This window comes from Danio aesculapii, chromosome 24 (genome assembly GCF_903798145.1).
Source record: "Danio aesculapii chromosome 24, fDanAes4.1, whole genome shotgun sequence".
NCBI classification, from domain to species: Eukaryota; Metazoa; Chordata; class Actinopteri; order Cypriniformes; family Danionidae; genus Danio; species Danio aesculapii.
In genome coordinates, this window is record NC_079458.1 from 16,502,261 (window position 1) to 16,524,195 (window position 21,935).

General features: G+C 34.9%; 2 protein-coding genes across 5 annotated transcripts; both read left to right on the forward strand.

Annotated features, from left to right (window-relative positions):
• The first annotated feature begins 2,120 nt into the window (after positions 1-2,120).
• Positions 2,121-11,176, forward strand: hhla2b.1 (HERV-H LTR-associating 2b, tandem duplicate 1). Its single transcript, XM_056450138.1, has 7 exons — positions 2,121-2,193; positions 3,577-3,870; positions 5,508-5,786; positions 7,293-7,613; positions 10,771-10,872; positions 10,958-11,017; positions 11,098-11,176. Exons 1-7 carry the CDS (start codon positions 2,121-2,123, stop codon positions 11,160-11,162), a joined length of 1,194 nt encoding a protein of 397 aa, XP_056306113.1. The 3' UTR covers positions 11,163-11,176.
• A 926-nt stretch (positions 11,177-12,102) lies between these two features.
• Positions 12,103-20,669, forward strand: hhla2b.2 (HERV-H LTR-associating 2b, tandem duplicate 2). Of its 4 annotated transcripts, none has more exons than XM_056450806.1 (8): positions 12,124-12,199; positions 13,960-14,131; positions 14,212-14,327; positions 15,239-15,544; positions 18,501-18,770; positions 18,867-19,139; positions 19,219-19,316; positions 20,301-20,669. In XM_056450806.1, the coding sequence occupies exons 3-8, from the start codon at positions 14,261-14,263 to the stop codon at positions 20,400-20,402; spliced, it is 1,116 nt and encodes a 371-aa protein (XP_056306781.1). In that variant the 5' UTR covers positions 12,124-12,199; positions 13,960-14,131; positions 14,212-14,260; the 3' UTR covers positions 20,403-20,669. The 4 variants fall into 4 exon arrangements, with proteins under 4 accessions (XP_056306784.1, XP_056306782.1, XP_056306781.1 ...); XM_056450808.1 differs by having other exon boundaries at positions 12,146-12,199; positions 14,084-14,131; XM_056450807.1 differs by lacking the exon at positions 13,960-14,131 and having other exon boundaries at positions 12,105-12,199.
• Positions 20,670-21,935: the final 1,266 nt, after the last annotated feature.

A 21,935-nucleotide genomic window follows, 5' to 3' on the forward strand; every position in this document is an offset into this window, starting at 1 on the left:
AACCAACAAATATGGCTATTATGGGAATATATACACTACCTGACAAAAGTCTTGTCGCCTATCCAGGTTTTAGAAACAACACATAATACCTTGACTTCTAGTTGATCATTTGGTATCAGAAGTGGTTTATATGAAAGGCAAAGGCCTCTAGATTACACTTATTTGAACTATAATAAAATTTCAATTACTCATTTACGACAGTAAGGTCTGACTTTGCTTAGACAAAAGTCTTGTCACATAGCAGAAATAATGTACAGGATAGAATATAAAGTCATGGTGCAGTGGAAAAAGAATCAATATTGTGTAGGACTCCCATGAGCTTGGAGGACTGCACTCAAACCATGATTTTCCCTTCACCAAACTTGAATGGTTTCTGTGAGAATCTTGGGTCCATGCTGGTTCCAATAGGTCTTCTGCAGTATTTGTGATGATTGGGATGAAGTTCAACAGATGATTCATCTGAAAAATCTACCCTCTGACACTTTTCAAAATGATCAACTAGAAGTCAAAATATTATCTGTTAATCTTACAACAGGGATCGACAACATTTGTCAGGCAGTGTATACTAGATATGGAATGTATATGTTTTTTTTAATAAAATAATTTAATAATGTATGTTCCAAGAAATTTATTTTCAGCTTTTCCCAAGAAATGTTGCTTTATTTTCAGCTTTTCCCAAGAAATATAGCTTTATTTTGTTAAAACGAAGACAAATAGATCCCGAATAAATGTTCTTTTACACAACTCTGTCATTTTCATTGATAATAATATTGCTTATTAATAATATTCGGAATTTATGAATAAAGGCATTCTGGAGGCAATGTGACATTAAAAACAGGAGTTGTGATGCTGAAAATGTAGCTTTCCCATCACAGAAAATGTATTTATTTATATTTATTCAAAATATCAAAATTATATTTCACTACATAACTGTTATTCGTTTACTCCTGATCAAATAAATGCAGCCTTGTTGGGCAAAAAATACTTATTTTCAAAATAAAATGTCCAGTTCACCTCAGATATATAAATAAATGAATAATATTTAACATAAGTCTACACTAAACCAATAAAAAAATGCAAATACAATGAAATAAACAATTCATCAAAGTCAATCCATAGTTAATGAAAATATATAAAAGTCTACTAAAAATATATCAATTTAATTTAAATTAGTCCTATATATTTTTTTTACTTAAAGAATTTTACTCTTACATGAATATTGTTCTTAAAACATTATTAAAATGTTTATAAAAATGTTTATGTTTATAAAAGTGTTTTTGGCTCCACCCACAAACTGTAGCAGGCCTATGCTGATACAGGAGTGTGTATTCTAAAATAAACTAGTCAGTCGAGTCACAATCTAGATCGCCGTCAGAGAAGAGACTTCCATCTGAAGTCAAAACACACACGTGAGTCTGCCTTCATATTGATCACAACACATAAACACTTAATTTAAGTGCAAATAACACTTATTTAAAGCTTTATTATAAGTTTTATTATTATAATGTAATAAATTCTTATAAGAATTAAATGTGCTCACTGTAAAAACAAAATCTAATGTTGTAAACATGAGAAATACGACAGTAAGTTTCACAAAGGTCAAGATTAATTCTTTTTTTAATTTTCTATATGTTATTTTACTCCATTGAAATTATTAATGAAATTTAGTAACCATTTCTGAGTTTAAAATATAGCTTTTTTCAGTATATACTGTATTGTGATTAGCAATTGTTTTGTTAAATTTAATGTCAATTAGAAATTCTGCCTTCAGATGTTTAATCATCTCACTTAAAAAAGAAGAATAAAGATAAAGACAGTGTAAAGATTAAGCTAAGGACAATGAAATTATTGGATATTTTAAAAAATGTAAAAAAAAATTAGATCATATTGTTAAAATCATAATGTTTCATCTATTCAAATATCCAAAAATAATGCTGAACTTGACTCTCTTAGTTTACTTGAACATGTCTGGTGACCTTCAGCTGAAGCTAACGTTGCTAAAAACAATCACATATCTGGTAAACAAAGACTGACGTTGACAAATGCTTGAAATGAAATGAGTGTCTTTATGTGCTCCCTGATTTTTCCTCCATAGTTCAAGCCTTAAATCAGAGAAAGCAATGACAACAGCACAGTCTTGGACTTATTTAATATTGGTGTGGATTATTGCTGATACAAATGGGAAAACTCCAGGTAAACTCCTGTTTTTTTACAGCAACAATGCAGTAAAGCTTCTCTAGAATATTTCCTTATATGTCTATTTATATATGAAAGTAAAACCATAAACATTGTTTGCTGTTTCAAATAAAATATATTCAAATAGCTTCATTTTCCTCATAATATCATTTTAACATTTACCTGAAATAAAATACATCTAACAGCTCTTTTAAAACAGTTAATGTTTTCTAGTTTTCATTTAGTGTAAACAGATGCATAACTAAAACCCTAACTACTTTTAGAAAATGACAGAGACACTCAACAAAATTACTAACAATACACTCTAAATCTCTTGGGGTTTATTTCAACTCAAGCATAGTTAAAATATGAACAAAACATTCACAACTACACTTGGAGTATATTTGTTTCTACGGTCCAATTTTGGTCAATTTGGGATGTCTAAATAAATCAAAGCCTACTGTATATACACCCACCCAAATACCTTATACAGGCAGGTGGATAAGTTTTCACTTATTTTTGAGTCTAATATAGTGAAAATGAGCCCTTTAAAATACACATAGGAGACAATAGAAAGCATTTTTGTTGAAAGCCGTAAAACTACGTTGAATATTGTGGGTTGACAGAATTTGGAAAGAGAATTTGGACATTTGAAACCAATTGCACTATTTTAGTAATCTCATCTGTCTATTGCATTTCAAAACATCCTGTAATGTTTAAGAATTACAACAGTAGGCTTCTTTTCTGACAAATTCAATGACTTGCTGTAAGCATTTACATTGCCAGAAGTTAGAACATCAGCTGCTTCTGGAAATATTTTACACCCCATTTAAACCTCTATTTAATGTGGTTCATCAGTGATCAAATCAGACAAGTAGCACATCTTTCTAGGTATAAACTGATTTAAATGTGGCTTAAAGTCACTATATTAAGGCGCGACTTCGATACTTCGACTTATTTTATTATAAAACAATACTTAACTGATCTATTCCTGTACTGGGAGCAAAAATGCAGCACTCGTTTAGTAAAAACAGAGCAAGCACTCAATACAAAAACAGTCTGACAGCCAAAACACTGGCCTGATTAATCACCTGATGACTATCGACACATACAGTAGGAAACCAGCATTTCAGCCCTGTTTCTGACCTCCGACCTACATAGTTTCAGGTCAATTCAGAGATCACAAGATGTTCTCAGATCACCTAAAACAAGACACAAACAAACAATCAAGAAACAGATCATAGCGTCCCATAAATATGACACGTAAATATCTGATTTGTACAGATTTAAACACAACCAAACCCTTCAAAGCAATCATAGATTTCGCAAGGCAAATTAAATTAAAGATATCACTCTTTTTTTTTTTACTGATTAGCATAAGGAACATTTTATTTCTTCTAGATGTTCATGTGACCTGCACGTTTTCAGAAGACTGTGTCCTGCCCTGTGTCTTTGAAGCAGTTGGAGGTGAGACAATCTACTGGTTCAAACAAAACGTCCTGATCCACACTTACAAACTAGAGAGCGGGCTGTCGGATCAACACAACAGCAAGACATCATTATTTACTGATATGATCTCCTCTGGTAATGCATCTCTTCATGTGCCAAAAAGTGGCCCGCAGGATAGAGGGAAGTACAGGTGTGTGGTGAGCAGTCGAGAAACCAGCAAGCACATCATTATAGTCACGGTGGAAGGTGGGATATCTCTGGTCAACTCTGACCATGTTATATGTGAAATGCAAAAATAATATATATTTAAATGATCATTTGATTAAAAAAAAACACTTTATTGTTGATTGAATGAATGAAAAGAGAAAGAATGAATAAATGAGAAGAGAATGAATGAATGAATGAATGAATGAATGAATGAATGAATGAACGAACAAACGAATGAATGAGAAGAGAATTAGAGGAGAAATTTATAAATATGAAAGCAAGAAAGGTTAAATATATCAATTTAGGATTATGTATAATAATACATGAATGAATTAATTAATGAATGAGAAAAAATGAGAAGAGAATGAACGAATGAATGAATGAATGAACAAACGAATGAAAAAAAAGGAATGAATGAGAAGAGAATTAGAGGAGAAAATTATAAATATGAAAGCAAGAAAGGTTAAATATATCAACTTAGGATTATGTATAATAATACATGAATGAATGAACAAATGAATGAATGAATGAGAAAAAATGAGAAGAGAATGAATGAATGAATGAATGAATGAATGAATGAAATCAACAAATGTATAAGAGATTGAATGAATAAAAGAATGAATGAAAAAAGAGAATGAATGTATTAATTAATTAATGATGGGGAGAATGAATTATAAATATGAAAGCAAGAAAGGTTAAATATATCAATTTAGGATTATGTATAATAATACATGAATGAACGAATGAGAAAAAAATGAGAAGAGAATGAAATCAACAAATGTATAAGAGATTGAATGAATAAAATAATGAATGAGAAGAGAAGGAATGAATGAAAAAAGAATTAATTAATAAAAGAGAATGAATGTATTAATTAATTAATGATGGGAGAATGAATCAATAAAAGAGTGAATGAATAAAAGAGAATGAATATATTAATTAATGAATGAGAAGAGAATGAATGAATAAAAGAGAATGAATGAATAAAAGAGAATGAATGTATTAATTAATGAATGAGAAGAGAATGAATGAATGAATGAATGAATGAATGAATGAATGAATGAATGAATGAATCGGTCAATTAACAAATGTATGAGAAGAGAATGAATGAGTAGAGAATGAATAAAAAAAGAATGAAGGGATGGATGGATGGATGGATGGATGAATGAATGAAAAGAGAATGAATAAAAAAGAATGGATGGATGGATGGATGGATGGATGGATGGATGGATGGATGGATGGATGGATGGATGAATGAATGAAAAGAGAATGAATAAAAAAGAATGAATGAATGAATGGATGGATGAATGTATGAGAAGAGAATGAATTAATAAAAGAGAATAAATGTTTTAATTAATGAATGAGAAGAAAATGAATGAAGAAAAATGAATGAATGAATGAATCAGTCAATAAAAGGATGAAAGAATGGATGAGGAGAATGAATGAATGAGAAAAAATGAATCAATGAATCAATGAATGAATGAGAACAGAATGAATGTATTAATTAATGAATGAGAAGAGAATGAATGAATGATGTATATTATAAATATGCAAGCAAGAAAGATTAAATAAACTTAGTATTATGCATAAGAAAGAAACAAAAAATAAAAGTTAAATTAATATAAATGTAAACATTACCACAGAAATTTTCTAATAATAGATGTACTCTGTCCTTCCAGCCCCTATCACTTCAGTGAGTCTAGAGACGACAGGTCTCAGTGGCTTTGAGGAAGTCAGATGCTCCAGCCGAAACATCTACCCTGCCCCCCGTATAACCCTGTTCACAGAGCCAATCGCTCAGCCGGACGCCCTTCACCCCTACACGCGCAAAACTGCAGACCCACGAGGCCTGTACACGGTGGAGAGCAAACTCCTGAAGCTGGAGGACCTGACCTACATCTGCCTCATCCAATCCTTCTACAGGTCTCAGACATGGAGGACATCACTGCAGGAGAAAGGTTTGATCTCACAGATCTCTGCTAGCTTAAAGACCACTGGACGTTTTACACCACATTTCATCATCATTATTATTATTATTATTATTATTACATGATATTGCATCACCAAATCTTTCCATCAGCGACCACTAAACAGTTAAACACACACAAGGAGGCACAGAGAGCATCATAGTGTTTCACCAACTAACTGACCTTTCCAATGACATCTTGGTGGCATTTTAAATTCCACCTGGAGTCACTAAATTTGTCCTTTAAGTCTCATCTTTGATATTCAGAAAGACATACCTGTGTTTTTACAGTGTGAAAATAAAAGTATTTGGATTTTACCAAAGTCCCTTTAAGGCAGGGGTGCTCAACCCTGTTTCTGGAGATCTACCTACCTGCAGAGTTCAGCTCAAGCCCCAATCAAACACACCTGAAACAACTAATTAGGACCTGAACAGCACTTGCTAATAACAAGCAGGTGTGTTTGATAGCGGTTGCAACTGAAATCTGCAGGAAGGTAGATCTCCAGGAACAGGGTTGGTCACTCCTGCTTTAAGGCAAGTGATTTCATTTGGCAGCCATTTTTAAAACACCTCTCAGGAAGTATGCTCGGGCAAATTCTTCAAAACAGCTTGCCAAGTTTACGATTAAATGTCATGTTAGGGAATCACCAATAACATTAAACAACAACTGACTCTAGTTTTATGTCTGTACTTGTCTGTTCTTGTCTGTACTTGCGTTCTTGTGTCCTTGTGAAACGTCATCGCCGTCGGCATGTAGGCCAAGCAAAACCTGATTGTGTGGGCCAGAGTCGGGCCAGATATATTTTGCTTTGTGGGTAATAGTATCAGTCATGTGATAGACAGAAAACTTGAAGGACACTAGAAAAAAAGCTCATAAAAAAATTCTGAAGCAGGATGTCTGTTCTGTCTGTTTTGTTTATAAAGTTGGTGCACACCCGGGTTCAGATGACAGTGCTTTCAAACTACATTTTTGACACCAAGAACACGATTTTCACTACAGAGGTCTTTAACCAGTTTTTCCTTCATTGATTCATTCATTTTCCTTTGTCTTAGTCTCTGATTTATCAGGGGTCGCAACAGCGGAATGAACTGCTAACTATTCCAACATAGGTTTTACACAGCGGATGCCCTTCCAGCTGCAATTTAGTACTAGGAAACCCCCATACACTCTCACATTTACACACACACTCATACACTATAGCCAATTTAGATCATCCAGTTTAACTATAGCACATGTTCTGTGGACTGTGGGGGAAACCGGAGCACCCGGAGAAAACCCATGTGAACATGCAAACCCCACACAGAAATGCCAACTGGCCCAGCCACAACTTGAACCAGTGACCTTCTTGCTGTGAGGCAACAGTGCTAACCACTGAGCCACCATGCCACCCCAGCAATGTTTCAATTGAATGGGAATTTTGAGCATTTCAAACTAAATTCGACACTAAAAACGTGATTTTCACTATAGGTGTCTTTAACCACTTTCTCATTTGAACAGAAATATTCAGCGTGGAAGGTCAAGACTTGATCATACCTTGTGTGGCCCCATGGAGCCTGCAGAACTTCACAGTGACGTGGTCCTTCACCAGAGAATACAAGTCCTCGACCTTCTTCACCTATGACAGTCTCACACAGCTGAGCTCCAGTGTTTGGCAGGAGAAGGTGCGGCTGGTGATCCCCGGGGGTGCAGGTGGAGACGGATCACTGTGGCTCCACAGCCCGCTCAGAATGGAGCACATGGGGACATACACCTGCATAATCTCTGCTCCACAAACTAAACATCAGGTCCAAACTAGGCTCAACATCATTCCAATGACCGGTGAGAACATCTATAAACTACCACTGGACATATAGGTTAGGTTAGGTCATACCTGCCAACTTTTCTCTATGAAAATCCAGTAGACTTGGAGGTGAGGTGTCTGCATAACACTGTTTAGAACAGGGTTAGTAACTGTTCAATTCAATACAATTCAATTCACTTTTATTTGTATAGCGCTTATACAATGTAGATTGTGTCAAAGCAGCTTCACATAAAAGGTCATAGTAAATTGGAACAGTGTAGTTCAGTTTGTAGTGTTTAAGTTCAGTTCAGTTTAGCTCAGTTCAGTGTGGTTTAATAATCACTACTGAGAGTCCAAACACTGAAGAGCAAATCCAACGATGCGCAGCTCTACAGATCCTGAACCATGCAAGCCAGTGGCGACAGCGGAGAGGGAAAAAAACCTAACTAATTGGCGAAAGTGAAGAAAAAAAACCTTGAGAGAAACCAGACTCAGTTGGGCACGACCATTTTAATTTCTCCGCTGGCCAAACGTCTTGTGCAGAGCTGCAGTCTCAGCGGCTCAACTGTACTATGGATCGGGTTTCAGGCGGCCCGGGCGTGTTACAGACTGTACCAAAAAGCTGAAGACTGAGGGAGTGGGGGGTAGAGGAGGGTTGTTGGGTGAAATACGGGAGTTTTCCGGGATAGACAACAAAACGGGAGGGTGGTGGGAGATGGGTCTAAAAAAAGGGCGTAGGTTTGCTTCTAACATTGGTGGGACTGGTGAATTCAACCCTCAAATTATATAATAATACCCTCTAAATTATATAATAATAATGCTATTAAAATATATTATTAATTAATCCTCTCTTCATAGAATTTATTAAATTAAATAGTATAATTTTAAAGGAATGTTTATTAAATGAAAAAGAGAGAGTTTAATAAAGACTTCTGTTTATTTTAGCCATAGTGCAAATGAAACATGTCTCATATATAGGTGTTAATAAAAATAGAATGTGATTTAACCCTTTTTGCATGTCTATTTTAATATTGACAGTGCAAATTAAATTATTAGTGGGGACATTTCAGTAGTCTGTGGATATTGGTGGGGATGCGTCCGCTCAGACCATGCTAAATCTACACCTCTGAAATACGGGAAACTCCAGGAAAAAATGGGAGTGTTGGCAGGTGTTAGATTAGGTTACTTTATTTACCCGAAGGTAGATTTGGTTTGCAGTCAAGAGTCCCCATTTCATAGCAGTGCCACACAAATGGACATAAAGACAAAAAACATAAACATACAAAACACTCTCTTCCAAAAAAAATTTATACATAAAGAATCAATAAATAATCTCTTCAAGTGTCTAGCCAACAACACCCCCCCCCCCCCCATACAGCATTTTTTTTTTTATTTTAAAACGTACAAAATACAAGTCTCAGAAACAACTCTACTTCAGTCTGTCTTATTTAAATGTCTAATAGCTGCTGGTGTGAAACTATTTTTGTATCATCTAGTTCTACAGCTTCATAAAAACCTGCGACCAGAAGGGAGGAACTGAAACTCTGTAGGGGATGATGAGCAGTGTCACTTAAAATTGAATTAGTAATTCTTTTTAGGTTCCTCCACACACCCCAGTCAGCTTACTGGACCACCTAACTATCTGATTTATTGTGTTTTTATTCTTAACAGAAAGATTCCCAAACCATGACACCAAAGTGAAAGATAAAACAGATTCAAGAAAAGCATAGTAAAACAAAATCATCATGTATTTCAATCAATATGGAAAAGGTTTAACTTTCTCAAACAGAATAGTCGCTGGTGCCCCTTTTTACACACTGCTTTACAATTTTCATCAAAGGAGAGTTTAGAGTCAATAATTGTGCCAAGGTATTTGTATGATTGCACACTTTCCACAGTCTGATGTTTAATTGAAGTGTATACCTGTGTGTGAGCAGCCTTCTTAAAATAGATTATCATAGCTTTTGTCTTTAATACATTTAACTGAAAATATGACTCCTCACACCATCTGACAAAATCAGTAAGCACTGGACTATAACCCGTTTCATTATCTGTATAAATGCTACATTTGTCATTTTTAAAATGTTATTTACAAACAGCAGTGTTTACTTTAGCATAATTTATTATTTTGTATTTATTTCAGTATTTATTTATGCATAATGCACATGAACTCTGATTACCAATGCCAATTTGTACACAAAAACTAAACCAGTACTGCTAGCTAGAAGTATATTTTCGTTATATAAAGTATATCTGACTTTAACTGTGCACTGGTCATGCTTGGGCATAATTTAATAATAATAATAATAATTAGATTATTTTCACAATGGACATGATTGAAATAAAGATCAATACATTTACAATAGTGTCCTTGTTTTATAAAATGATAGAAATCTCATACATTTTTACAGTGAGACAAACAAACTAAATAACAAATGGAATCATTCATTCATTCATTTTCCCTCGCCTTAGTCTCTTTACCCATCAGGGGTCCCCACAGCGGAATGAGCCGCCAACTTATCCAGCATATGTTTTACACAGCGGATGCCCTTCCAGCTGCAACCCAGTACTGGGAAACATCCATACACACTCATACACTACGGCCAATTTACTGTAGTTTATTCTAACCACCCAGAGGAAACTCACACTAACACGGTGAGTACATGCAAATTCCACACAGAAATGCCAACTGGTCCAGCCAGTTGACACAAAATACATCCATTATTATTACAATAAATGAAAAACAGATCAAAATAAATAAATAAAAATGTCGAAAAATAAAAGAATTTAAAAAAAAATTATATTTACACATAGAGTTTAAATTTATACAAGTTTAAATTTACCTTATTACATAGGACACGGTCAAAGATTACAGCGAGGGATCAGCAAAAAAAAAATCCTGACATCGTGAATGATGACATCGTTAAGGAAATGTTTTTTTTTTTCTTAACATTTCATCCTATGTTGGAGACACAGGAAAAACCTATAAAATAATTGAACAATTAATTAAAGAAGATATATTATTTAAAAATCAGTTTGAAATATTTTGATTATGAAGGAAATGAAAAACAATATCTAAAATCTAATTTAGGAGCGTCTATTTTCGTATTAGATATAGAATCATAATCGGTTGAGGTAGAAATTTTCACTCGGCTACTTTAATCTTAAGTCATACAAGTTGTTTCTGACCCGCAGAAAAGAGGCTGTCCAAGAGCGCCAACCAGTGGTGGATTCCTGCCACTGTCATTACAGTCACTGCACTCGCAGCAATCGTCATAGGAATTATTAAATCTAAAGGTATGGATAACCAAAATGGCTATAAAATGAAGTGGAATATCTATACTCTCGCTTAACATATTTGTTCACTTCTATCTGAAAGCAGCTGGCTGTTCAAAGTCCAGTCAAAGCCACGTGGAGGCTGCAGAAATGCAACCAATCAGAGGTTTGTTTATGGCAGCAGTTATGTAATAAATACTCCTCATCTCACTGCATTATATACACTGATCCCTCTGTCCTTTACAGTGAACACCGTAGCTGAAACTGAGGACATCTGCTTAACAGAAGAGATCACAAACAGACATACATGAGAATTAATGGGTGGAAGCATGCTGTATATGGGACATCAGAAATCTGAACCACAACCTAGAACGTCATTAAATCCTGAAAAGTGACTGATTTTAAGTGGCAGAATTTAAGAAGAAACTGAAAGTATACATATATATATATATATATATATATATATATATATATATATATATACATACATATATATATATATATATATATATATATATATATATATATATATATATATATATATATATATATTATAATAATAATGATAATAATAATTATTATTATTATTATTGTGTAAATATTTTTGGTAAACTCTAATTAAAATAGCTGCCTTTAAAAAAAATATATAAATCAAGGTTTATTGTTTTATGTTACTTTAGTTAATTAAAGAGGTTAACCATGTTTCAACTTAATTTTTTTACTTATACGGGATAGAGTCAACTTAAATATTTAAATAAGTTTAATGCAATGTTTGCAAAGTTTGATACAAGGTTTGAATTACTGACTATGTGGAAAACCTAAGTGTCATTGTATATGCCCTTTCACAAATTGTCCATAATTTATTATTTATCTGCAAATAGAATGTTTATTGTGTTTGCTAAAATTTCAGATTTTGTGTATTCAATCATAAATCAAATGTAGCCAAAACAGACTTACGATGATTTGTTAGGCCAGGAGGAGGCGCGCAAATCATGCAAGATTGTATATATATATTCTCAAACACCTCATACAATCGGGAATTCATTTTTCTTTTTTTTTATTCAACTTACAGCAATTTAGTGAGAAAATACATTATGTATATATATATATATATATATATATATATATATATATATATATATATATATATATATATATATATATATATATATATATTGTTTGTTTCGTTTTAAATGGTTATCTTTTGTGGGAGGCATGATTGTGTGAAAGCAGGTGGAGCCTGCCTGTTCTGCCTAACAAGCGAGAAATTTTCCCCACAAGCAAGTTTTAATCTATGAGAGTATGAAGCTTTTGTTTTTCCTGTGGATTTTGCCAGTAACTTCAGCAGGTAAGAAAAAAAAAATACACACTGACTGTCAAATACCAACTTTTACTGTCAAACACAGTGACATTAGCATGATATTAATGTATTACATTAATATCATGGCTTGAACTGAGTCACTGTTTTGTATTAATACAGAGACCAATCTTATTGTTACTATTATGATGTTGAATACTCTAAAGGCATTTGTAGGTCAAAAAAAAAGTATAAATGTTTTGATCCTTCATTATGAACAGTATGAGTTGGTACAGTCAAAATATTTCTTGTTTCATTTTAAAAATTAAACCTTAATGGAGTATGTTTAAAAAGAATACTATTTCTGTCTGTCAAAACGTATCTTTAATGTATTTCAATTTGGGAATTTCTTTGTGACATTTAGCAATATTATGTGTGTACTTGTAATAGGTTTTACCATGTTAATTTGCTACATTTTTTTGAGATATTTAGCAATATTTTGTGTGTATTTGTAATAATTTATACTACATTCGGCTGAGGTAAAGAAAAGCTTTAGTGGTATTTGACCTTTGGTACACAAAAGTAAATAATTCTAGATTTGTTGGAATCACATGCCCAGTCCAAAGTCATCGAGGCCCTTTCAGTTTACTTATCAGAAAACTCTCAAGACTTCAAAACACATGCTGTGTGAGGCTAAACGGTATGGGAAAAATATAATTTATTTTCACATAATATCTACAAAATGTTTGTTCACAATTAAACTCCACTGAGGAAGCTACAGTATTTTGCTCCATGAAATCTAAAAATAATTTTCCCTAAATTCAATTGCCAACATCTCTTTCTTTTGTAAAAATTAAGGTTAAAAATGTAATTTTAAAAGTGGTGTCTAATTAAATCCGTTATTACTACTTCAACAACTGGATCAATCATTTAAAATGTAGCCAAATAAACACAGAATTCATTTATTGCGAAACGTTTTATTTGTTGTCAAAAAAGTTGCAGCTCAACAAAACTGTCATAATAAAAATGGGTGTAAAATACCTTCTTTCAATATAGATCATTATAACGCTTAATAATTAATCCTGGATTGTTTCAGTTCTGTTTAGTTTCAGAATGTTTTGCTTATGTTTTCTTCATCCCAGTATACTGTTCACTAGTTAGTCTCCTTAGTTGCTAATTAAATGAAAATTGTGCTTCCCAAAACCATCTAAACATGGATGCAAGTTTCATTGTTACCAATACCAATGTACTTCAGTGATTAAGTGTTTCCCGGTAATCTGTACTTCAAGAGATAATAAATAAGCTAGCTAACATTGAGTACAATCAATTGCTGTATCCACAAATCATACTTCCTTGCTATGTACAGTAAACAGTAAAAAAATCATAGTATTCGGGGGAGAAAAACAGTAAGCATCAAGTACCCGGATGACTTACTCCTTCTGAGATTCTAATATGCTAAAGTGACAACTGATACTGGCATGTCACGTGGTTATAATTGCAGATATACAATTAGATTCCACTCATTCTTTCTATTATGTATTAGATAAATTTATCATGATCTTTAAGTAAGTTAATGACACTGCAAATATATATTTCATTCCATACATAAACACCTTTAATTGTCTTCTGATTTGAATAGTATACATGTCTTGCACCACATTGGAACCCCGGAATGACTAGATAATACACATAATGGCCTGGTTTCACATGGCTTAGACTAAGTCAGGATTAGGCCTTCGTTCAAATCAGGACATTTAAGTAATTTTTCTAAAAGTGCCTTATTAAAATCATTACTGGTTTCCATCTTAAAGGTGACATCATGCATCTGCCAGCTCAGACAAGTTAAAAAAAAAAGTGAAGCTTGTTTTTTATAAACTGTCTGAGTGTATTTGCCTTTATGTTTGCAATACATTTTTCATGGGACATCTTTACAAGATCAGGCAATACTAAGCTGGACTCGCATCAAAATTGCATTTAAAGGATGTAAGTGTACTTACAATTAGTCTGAACGATTAAACTATTTTTTTATATATATAATTCATGTTTCTTTCATTTGGTTACAGCAAACGCCAGTTTCAGTTCACCTGTGTTTAGAATCAGATCATTACTATCATGTGGAGAGCTGAGTTTGTTAGTGTGGCATTGTTGATTTACACACTATCCACCTCAGCAACTTCAGGTCAGTGTTTGTTAAATACCCCAAAGTCACTTTTAATATGCATAGATGTTTGTTTGAAAATATTTCAAATGGATAATGTTGGGCTGCAATGTCAAGCAATAAATTCTATGCAATGATTATGTGTGTGGGTAATGACTGTCATAATGTGGAAACTCAGTAATGCAGACAGAAGTCAAACTACAAGCTTGAGGTTTGAGCGCTGTTAGGGGCTGATCAGACTGGTTTCTTGAACTTGACAATGAGTTCACTGTACTCAAATGGCCTCCACAGTCACCAGACCTCAATCCAATAGAGCACCTTTGGAATGTGGTGCAACGGGAGATTTGCATCATGGATGTGCAGCCGACAAATCTGCAGCAACTGCGTGATGCCATCATGTCAATATGGAGCAAAATCTCAGGAATATTTCCAGGATCTTTTTGAATCGATGCCATGAAGGATTAAGTCAGTTCTGACAGCAAACAGGGGTCCAACCTGGTACTAATAAGGTGTACCTAATAAAGTGGCCGCTGAGTATATTCAACATGCATTAGGACTAAGGGACTTTAAAAAAAATTAAGTGATACATGACATGGCTAATTCTCATTTATGGATTTGTCCAACAGCCTATCACAAAGCAAAAACAACAACCAATTAGTCTGCGATTAGTCATTGTAGACTAATGAGTCTGCATTTGTGTGTGGATGAATAATATTGCCTTAATGCTTCGTGGCATAGATTCAGCAAGGTACTGGAAATATTCCTCAGAGATTTTGCTCCATATTGACATGATACCATCACGCAGTTGCTGCAGATTTGTCGACTGCACATCCATGATGCGAATCTCTCTTTCAACCACATCTCAAAGGTGCATATTTGTTATCAGTGTGTTTGTCTGTTGTTTTTGACACTGTATGTTGGTGTTTTTACAGACAACCGTGTCACTTGTGTTTTCTCTGAGGCATGTATGTTACCTTGCAAATCCAACTACCATAGTATTATTCACTGGTATAATGATAAAGCACCAGTCCATTCATTCTACCGCAATGAAGACCAGTTGGCGCATCAGTCTGAAGAATACAAAGGAAGAACATCTCTCCCCTCCGAATCTGAAATAAACACAGGGAATGTATCTCTCATGCTTACAAACATCAAGATTCAAGATGAAGGCAGATACAAGTGCTACACCGCCAATGATAAAAGTAATAATGAGCAGTTTGTGTCAGTGTCTGTGGAAGGTGAGAGCGAACATTTATGAAATCAAAGACTTTTAAGAAAGTTTTGTTACTGTTTTTTTTAAGATGTTAAATGTTTTTTAAATGTTACTGTAAGTTTGTCAGCGCAATAGCCTAGTGGTTAGCGCGCTGACATATGGTGCAGTAGCACTTCAGGGCATCCCGAGTTTAAATCCTGACTCATGGACATTACCCGTCCCTACCCCCTCTCTCTCTCCCACTTCACCTCCTGTCTATAACACTGTCCTATCTGCTTAATAAAGGCAAAAAGGCCAAAAATAAATCTTAAAAAAAAAAGTTTTATAAGTCATGCGAAAGCCAGTTTCAGCAACAAGATTTTAAAATAATAATAAGTAGAAAAGTAAAGTTCGTAGACAAACTTTATGGTATCTTGAGAAAGCCTCATTTGAAAGTTTGAAGTACTTTTTAAGATGTTCAAAACAGCTGGCATAGATAGAGAACTACATATATGTTAGCAGGTTTCTAGTATGGATTGGCAGGTTTCTTGCTAGGAGGTTGCTAGGGTGTTCTGAGTGGTTGCTAAGGTGTTGCTAGGGTGCTCTAGGCTGTCACTAGGGTGTTGCTGGGTGGTTTCTAGGGTGTTCTGAGTGGTTGTTAATGCGTAGCTAAGGTGCTCTAGGTGGTCACTAAGGTGTTGCTGGGCAGTTGCTAGGGTGTTCTGAGTGGTTGCTAGGTCATTGCAAAGGTGTTGCTTGGTGGTTGCTAAGCGGTTGCTAAGATGTTGCTAGGCAGTAGCTAGGGTGTTCTGAGTGGTTGCTAGGCAGTTGCTATGGTGTTCTAAGTGGGTGCTAAGGCATTACTAGCCGATTGCTAAGATGTTGCTAGGTGGTTGCTAGGGTGTTTTGAGTGGTTGCAAAGGTGTTACTAGGCAGTTGCTCTGGCATTCTGAGTGGTTGCTAAGACATTGCTAGAGTGTTCTAGGTAGCTGCTAGGATGTTCTGAGTTGTTGCTAAGGCATTGCTAGACAGTTGCTAAGGTGTTCTAATTGGTTGTTAGGTGGTTAAGGTGTTGCTAGGCAGTTGCTAAGGTATTCTTGGTCATTGCTAGGGTGTTCTGAGGGGTGGCTAGATGTTTGCTAAGGTGTTGCTAGGTGGTTGCTGGGGTCTTCTGAGTGGTTGCTAAGGTGTTGCTAAGGTGTTCTGAGTCGGTAGCTAAGGCATTGCTAGGCGGTTGCTAAGGTGTTCTGGGTGGTTGCTAGGCAGTTGCTAAGGCACTGCTAGGGTGTTCTAGGTGGTTGCTAAGGTGTTGTTTATGTGTTCTGAGTGGTTGCTAGGGTGTTCTAGGTGGTTACCAAGGTGCTGCTAGGTGGTTGCTAAGGTGTTGCTAGGCAGTTGCTAAGATGTTCTGAGTGGTTGCTAGGCAGTTGCTAACAAAAATTAGTTCTAGTATGAAATAGCATGTTGCTAGCATGTTTCTAGTATAAACTAGCATGTTGTCAGCATGAATTTAGTATAAATTAGCATGTTGCTAGTATGATTAGTAAAGCTGCGTCTCAAATGGCACACTATTCCCAAATGGAACACTAATGTTTTTTTACTAAAAGGAAATTCAAACCGTGTCCATGATGACGTTTGACGGTTGCCAAATCTGTGAAATAAATGACCAAACTATCAAATGATACCTGCCGTGAGTATTGCCGCATTCACCATCGGGAGGCGCTATACTTTATCTCGTAGGAGAATTTTGCTTTCACTGTCCAAAATATTATCCAACATGTGCGCCCGATAGCTCCGCCCCTTACGCTACGTGAGCAATCCTGCGGTCGTTGAGTGCGTGAAGTGTCCAACATTACACACTTCATTTTACCGGCTGAATAAGTGCATCATCTGGGTAATTAAAGTGCACTTATTATTTTTTAGAGTTTTCAGTGTGAACGCACTTCTTACACTATTTATACTACAAAATGGCATAGAATAGTGCATAAGTATGCGATTTGGAACGCAGCTTAAGTCTGTTAGTATGGATTGTTATATCGTTAGTATGCTTCTAGTATAGATTAGTATATTGCTAGTATGGATTAGTTTGTTGTTAGTATGTCCAATGTAAAGTCAATGGCAAGTTTTTTTTTTACAATGGAAGTCTATGGGAAAGTTGCTTGGGTGCCTTAAATGGTTGTTAGGGTGTGGCTAGTAAGTTGAAAGGTCATCAGTGATTGGCAGATTGGTAGTCTGAGTTAAATGAGCCCAACCTTAAGTCAGTATGACAGTCTGGTCCAATGTTAAGTCAATGGGACTTTTCTGGGCCAGTTTTCTGAAAACCGTGAGTCGGGACAGTTGGAAAAGTAATAGCAACCTGAGTCAGCCCAGTTTGGAGGTTTGGTGTTGGTTTGGTGGTTGTAGTATGAACGGTCTAGGAGGAGATGCATAAATTAGTCTCAGAAGAAGAAAACGATGACGGAAGAATAATACGTTTAAGTAGTATAACAGCATGTTAGCCTTCTCAAGCCACCATAATAATAAAAAGGTAATTGTGACTTTTTCCTCAAAATTCAGACATTTCACTGTTCTGAGATTAAATCTCTTTTTTTCTCAGAAATGCAAGAAATAATTGCAGGACAAAAAAAATGCAATTCTGAGGAAAAAAGGTCTAGGCATCACAACGCCTATATAGAAGCTAATTTGGGTTCTGCGAAAGAAAAAAGTTCTGATTACTCACACTTATGAGTTTATATCCTGTAATTCCTGATGCTTAATATTTATGATAAGACATTCAGACATTAAAAAAAAAAAAATTGTAATTAAAAAAGTTGAGTTTGTAACAAAAAATGGGAACAGTCACAATTAGCTTTCTATTTATTATCATGGAAACCAGCTGCACTATTTGACAAACATCCAAAGCTAGTAATTGAAAACAACAGCATCAATATAACCTACAACCATTCTAAAATGATCTGTGTACTTCCTTTATTAACCATCACAAAATAACCCATTTTGTTTAGCTCCAGTTAGGTCACTGAATATAACATTAGTACATGAAACAGTCACCTGCACCACCAGTGGAGTTTATCCAGAACCAGATGTCCGGTGGTCTTCATCAAACCCCCTGGCAAAGGATCCATTAAACAAATTCAGCAAAACAGAAGAAAACCTGTTAACAGTGACCAGTATACTTAAAGTGCACGCCATCAATGAAACATACAAATATAACTGCTCAATAATCAATAAAGACACGGGAACGATACTTTATACAGCTATTCTGGAACAACAAGGTAAATATTTTGGAGTGGACGGCTTATAGCATATTGTGTGTGTGGTGTTGTCAGAAATCCTTTAAAACTATTTTCTTTGATGTTCATATGATTCAGAACTCCCTGTGACTGAGTTCACTTATAAATGTCCAGTTACTAAGGGCTTGGACTACACTCTCATCGTGAGTTTCTCCACTACCGTATTTAAATATGACAGCAAAGCATCTATAAATGAAACCTCAGACCAGTGGAAACCCAAAATCACATTTCATCCAGAAAATGGAACCATTAAACTCTCTCAACTTAATGAAGAACAATCAGGGAAATACACATTGGACTGCACTACAGGCCAGTACAGACACATTGTGAAAGCTACAATTCTGCAAGGAGGTACAGCATAGTTATACCATATCGAAAGCTTCCAATTTTGTTCTGCTCAGAAGAAATGTAACAATTTCTTTCCATTCAGGTATGAAAATTGCCCACGTAATTATTGGCGTTATAACCAGTTGTATTGTTATTGCTGGCATTGTTTTAGTTGTAATATACAAAAATAAACTGAAGACGGTAAGTTCATTTCTTTTGTTCTTCTACTCTTTTATCATCATTTTACTTATAAACAGGGCTTGACATTAACTTTTTTGATCACCAGACACTATGGCTAGTAGTTTTCCAGCATTACTAGCCACAACTTTGTTTTAGGGGAAATATATTTTATATGCATAACATTTAACTTTGGCATGCTAAAATTACTTGATTTAGATTTTGTGTGATGTCCACATGCCTCCTCACTCACTTCACTTTTTTGTGTGTGTTATGACCTTGCTTAATGTGCATGAGCAAAAGGGTTGTGCTTTCATAGTGTCACGTTGCAATTAGTTTTTATTTCACATGAATTTTCAGGACTCAACACAAAAGATTTACCTTTTTTTCTCTGGCCAAATCAAACTTATTTCCTTGCCACCATAATGTGCCAAAACAAGTCAAATATAGCTGTATAAATGCACTTTTTATTCAACAGGACTGTTCTTAAAAAAACAATAAACATTAAAACAATTATTGTCATGTATCTAAAATGCACAGTAGTTTGTCCAGGCTAAAGATCCCAGATCCCCAGTTACCTTTAAATATAGAGAGTCAATCTCCTATTAAAGCAATGTTATTGTAAAGGATAATTAAAACACATTAAAAAAAGCAGGTTATCTTTTGCCGACATGAACCGTTAATGCTGATCGCATTTGCACACATATTGACAAACACTCTTAAACTACAGTTCTAATCTTTAGCGATAAGCCAGCACTGGCAATTTAAAAATTATTTTCTACCGGCCAAAGTGGCTAGTGGAGGTGGCTGTCCAACCGACCACAGCTGAAATCTACCCGCATTTGGCAGGTTGGGAGGTGTTAATGTCAGGCCCTGCATATAAACTAATGAAAGCACCATGTAAAACGTTGGCACTATTACTAGTACAACCATTTCATGTGATTCAACTGAATGTTTTTTAACTTTTAACTTGAGAAAACTAATTACTTAGCCCCTACTCTTTCACAGATATTTAGTAAAAAGCAAAACACATCAGATCATAGCTCTGAAGAGATGAAGCTGCAAGGAGAAACCAATGGAACGTCCAAACTGGAGACCTCTCCAGAATAAAGAAAAACAAACTTTGCCTCTCATTCAACGTTCAACAGGAAAAAGCCTTAAACAAACTACCAGCATAACGACCTTCAAGCTTGAAGAGTTTAGACAATGTTTTTTCTGTATACTGAAGGACTTCGTCTTCTACCCTTCTAATTTTTAACATGCTTCAACCTCTGCCAAAAGAGGATGGATGAGATTCCAGTCAACATTACATCGACTCAAGGCCCCAACCAGCATGAAACTAGTTTCTGTGGATTCCACAGCAAACCAAAAAAACAACCACTAAAAGATGTCACTGACACATCTCATCAAGTTTTTACAACATTTATGTATGCGTAAAAGATAAATGAAGATATTTTGAAGAATATGGGTTAAAAGGCAGTAAGTTTACCCACATTTTTCGTTGTTTGGATGAGACGTGAAACCAAGGCCCTGACTCTCTGTCATTAAAAATCCCAGGATGTTCTTCGAAAAAGAATAGGGGTTTAACCCCGGCATCTTGGCTAAATTTGCCCACTGGGCTCTGTCCATCAAGGCCTCCTAATCATTCCTATATCATAATTGACTTCATCAATCTGTCTCCTTTTCACCAATAGGCTGGTATGTGGTGTGCAGTCTGGTGCAATATGGCTGCGGAGATTCCCTCAAAAATGTGTATAGCGCTTTGAGTGTTTAGAAAACTGCTATATAAATGTAAGGAATTATATTAATTAAATTACCCACATTGTGCTTAGTAACTGATACCCAAAATGGGTTTGATATTACTTAAGGATGAGGACAATCTATACTTTTGGGTCAACTAGGCCTTTAAAAACAAAGCAAAACATGATCATCTCCCTTTATAAAAATGTAGAGTTAATTGTCTTATTAGGCTGCAGGTTGATGTGACCACAAAAAAAAAAACAAGCGAGGTAGTTTTTTTTGTTGTTGTTTCTTTAATGCTAATCTGTGGCCAAACCAACTGTCAATTCTATCTAGCATTATATTGATATTTATATGACTAAATTGTATGTATATATATATATATATATATATATATATATATATATATATATATATATATATATATATATATATATATATATATATATATATATATATATATATATATATATATATATATGTGTGTGTGTGTGTATATGTGTGTATATATGTGTGTATATATATACATACACACACACTACATCAGCGTTTCTCAACCACGTTCCTGGAGGACCACCAGCACTGCATGTTTTGGATGTCTCCTTTGTTGGTCACACACGTTACTGGTCTTTCCGTGTGTTAATGAGCTGATGATTTGAATCAGGTGTGTTTGGTTAAGGAGACATAGAAAATGTGCAGAGCTAGATCATCTATGGGATGAATGATGTAAATAAATGAAGAAGTGTGCCTCATTCCATAAGAGGGTTTGGTAAATTACTCTTAATACTAAAACTGTGACAAACTCTGAGTCAGAGATAATCAGTCTTAAAGGAAATCATACCTTTAACCTGAAACTGAGACACACCTCCAGTAATAGAACAACAACAACATAAGAACAAAAGA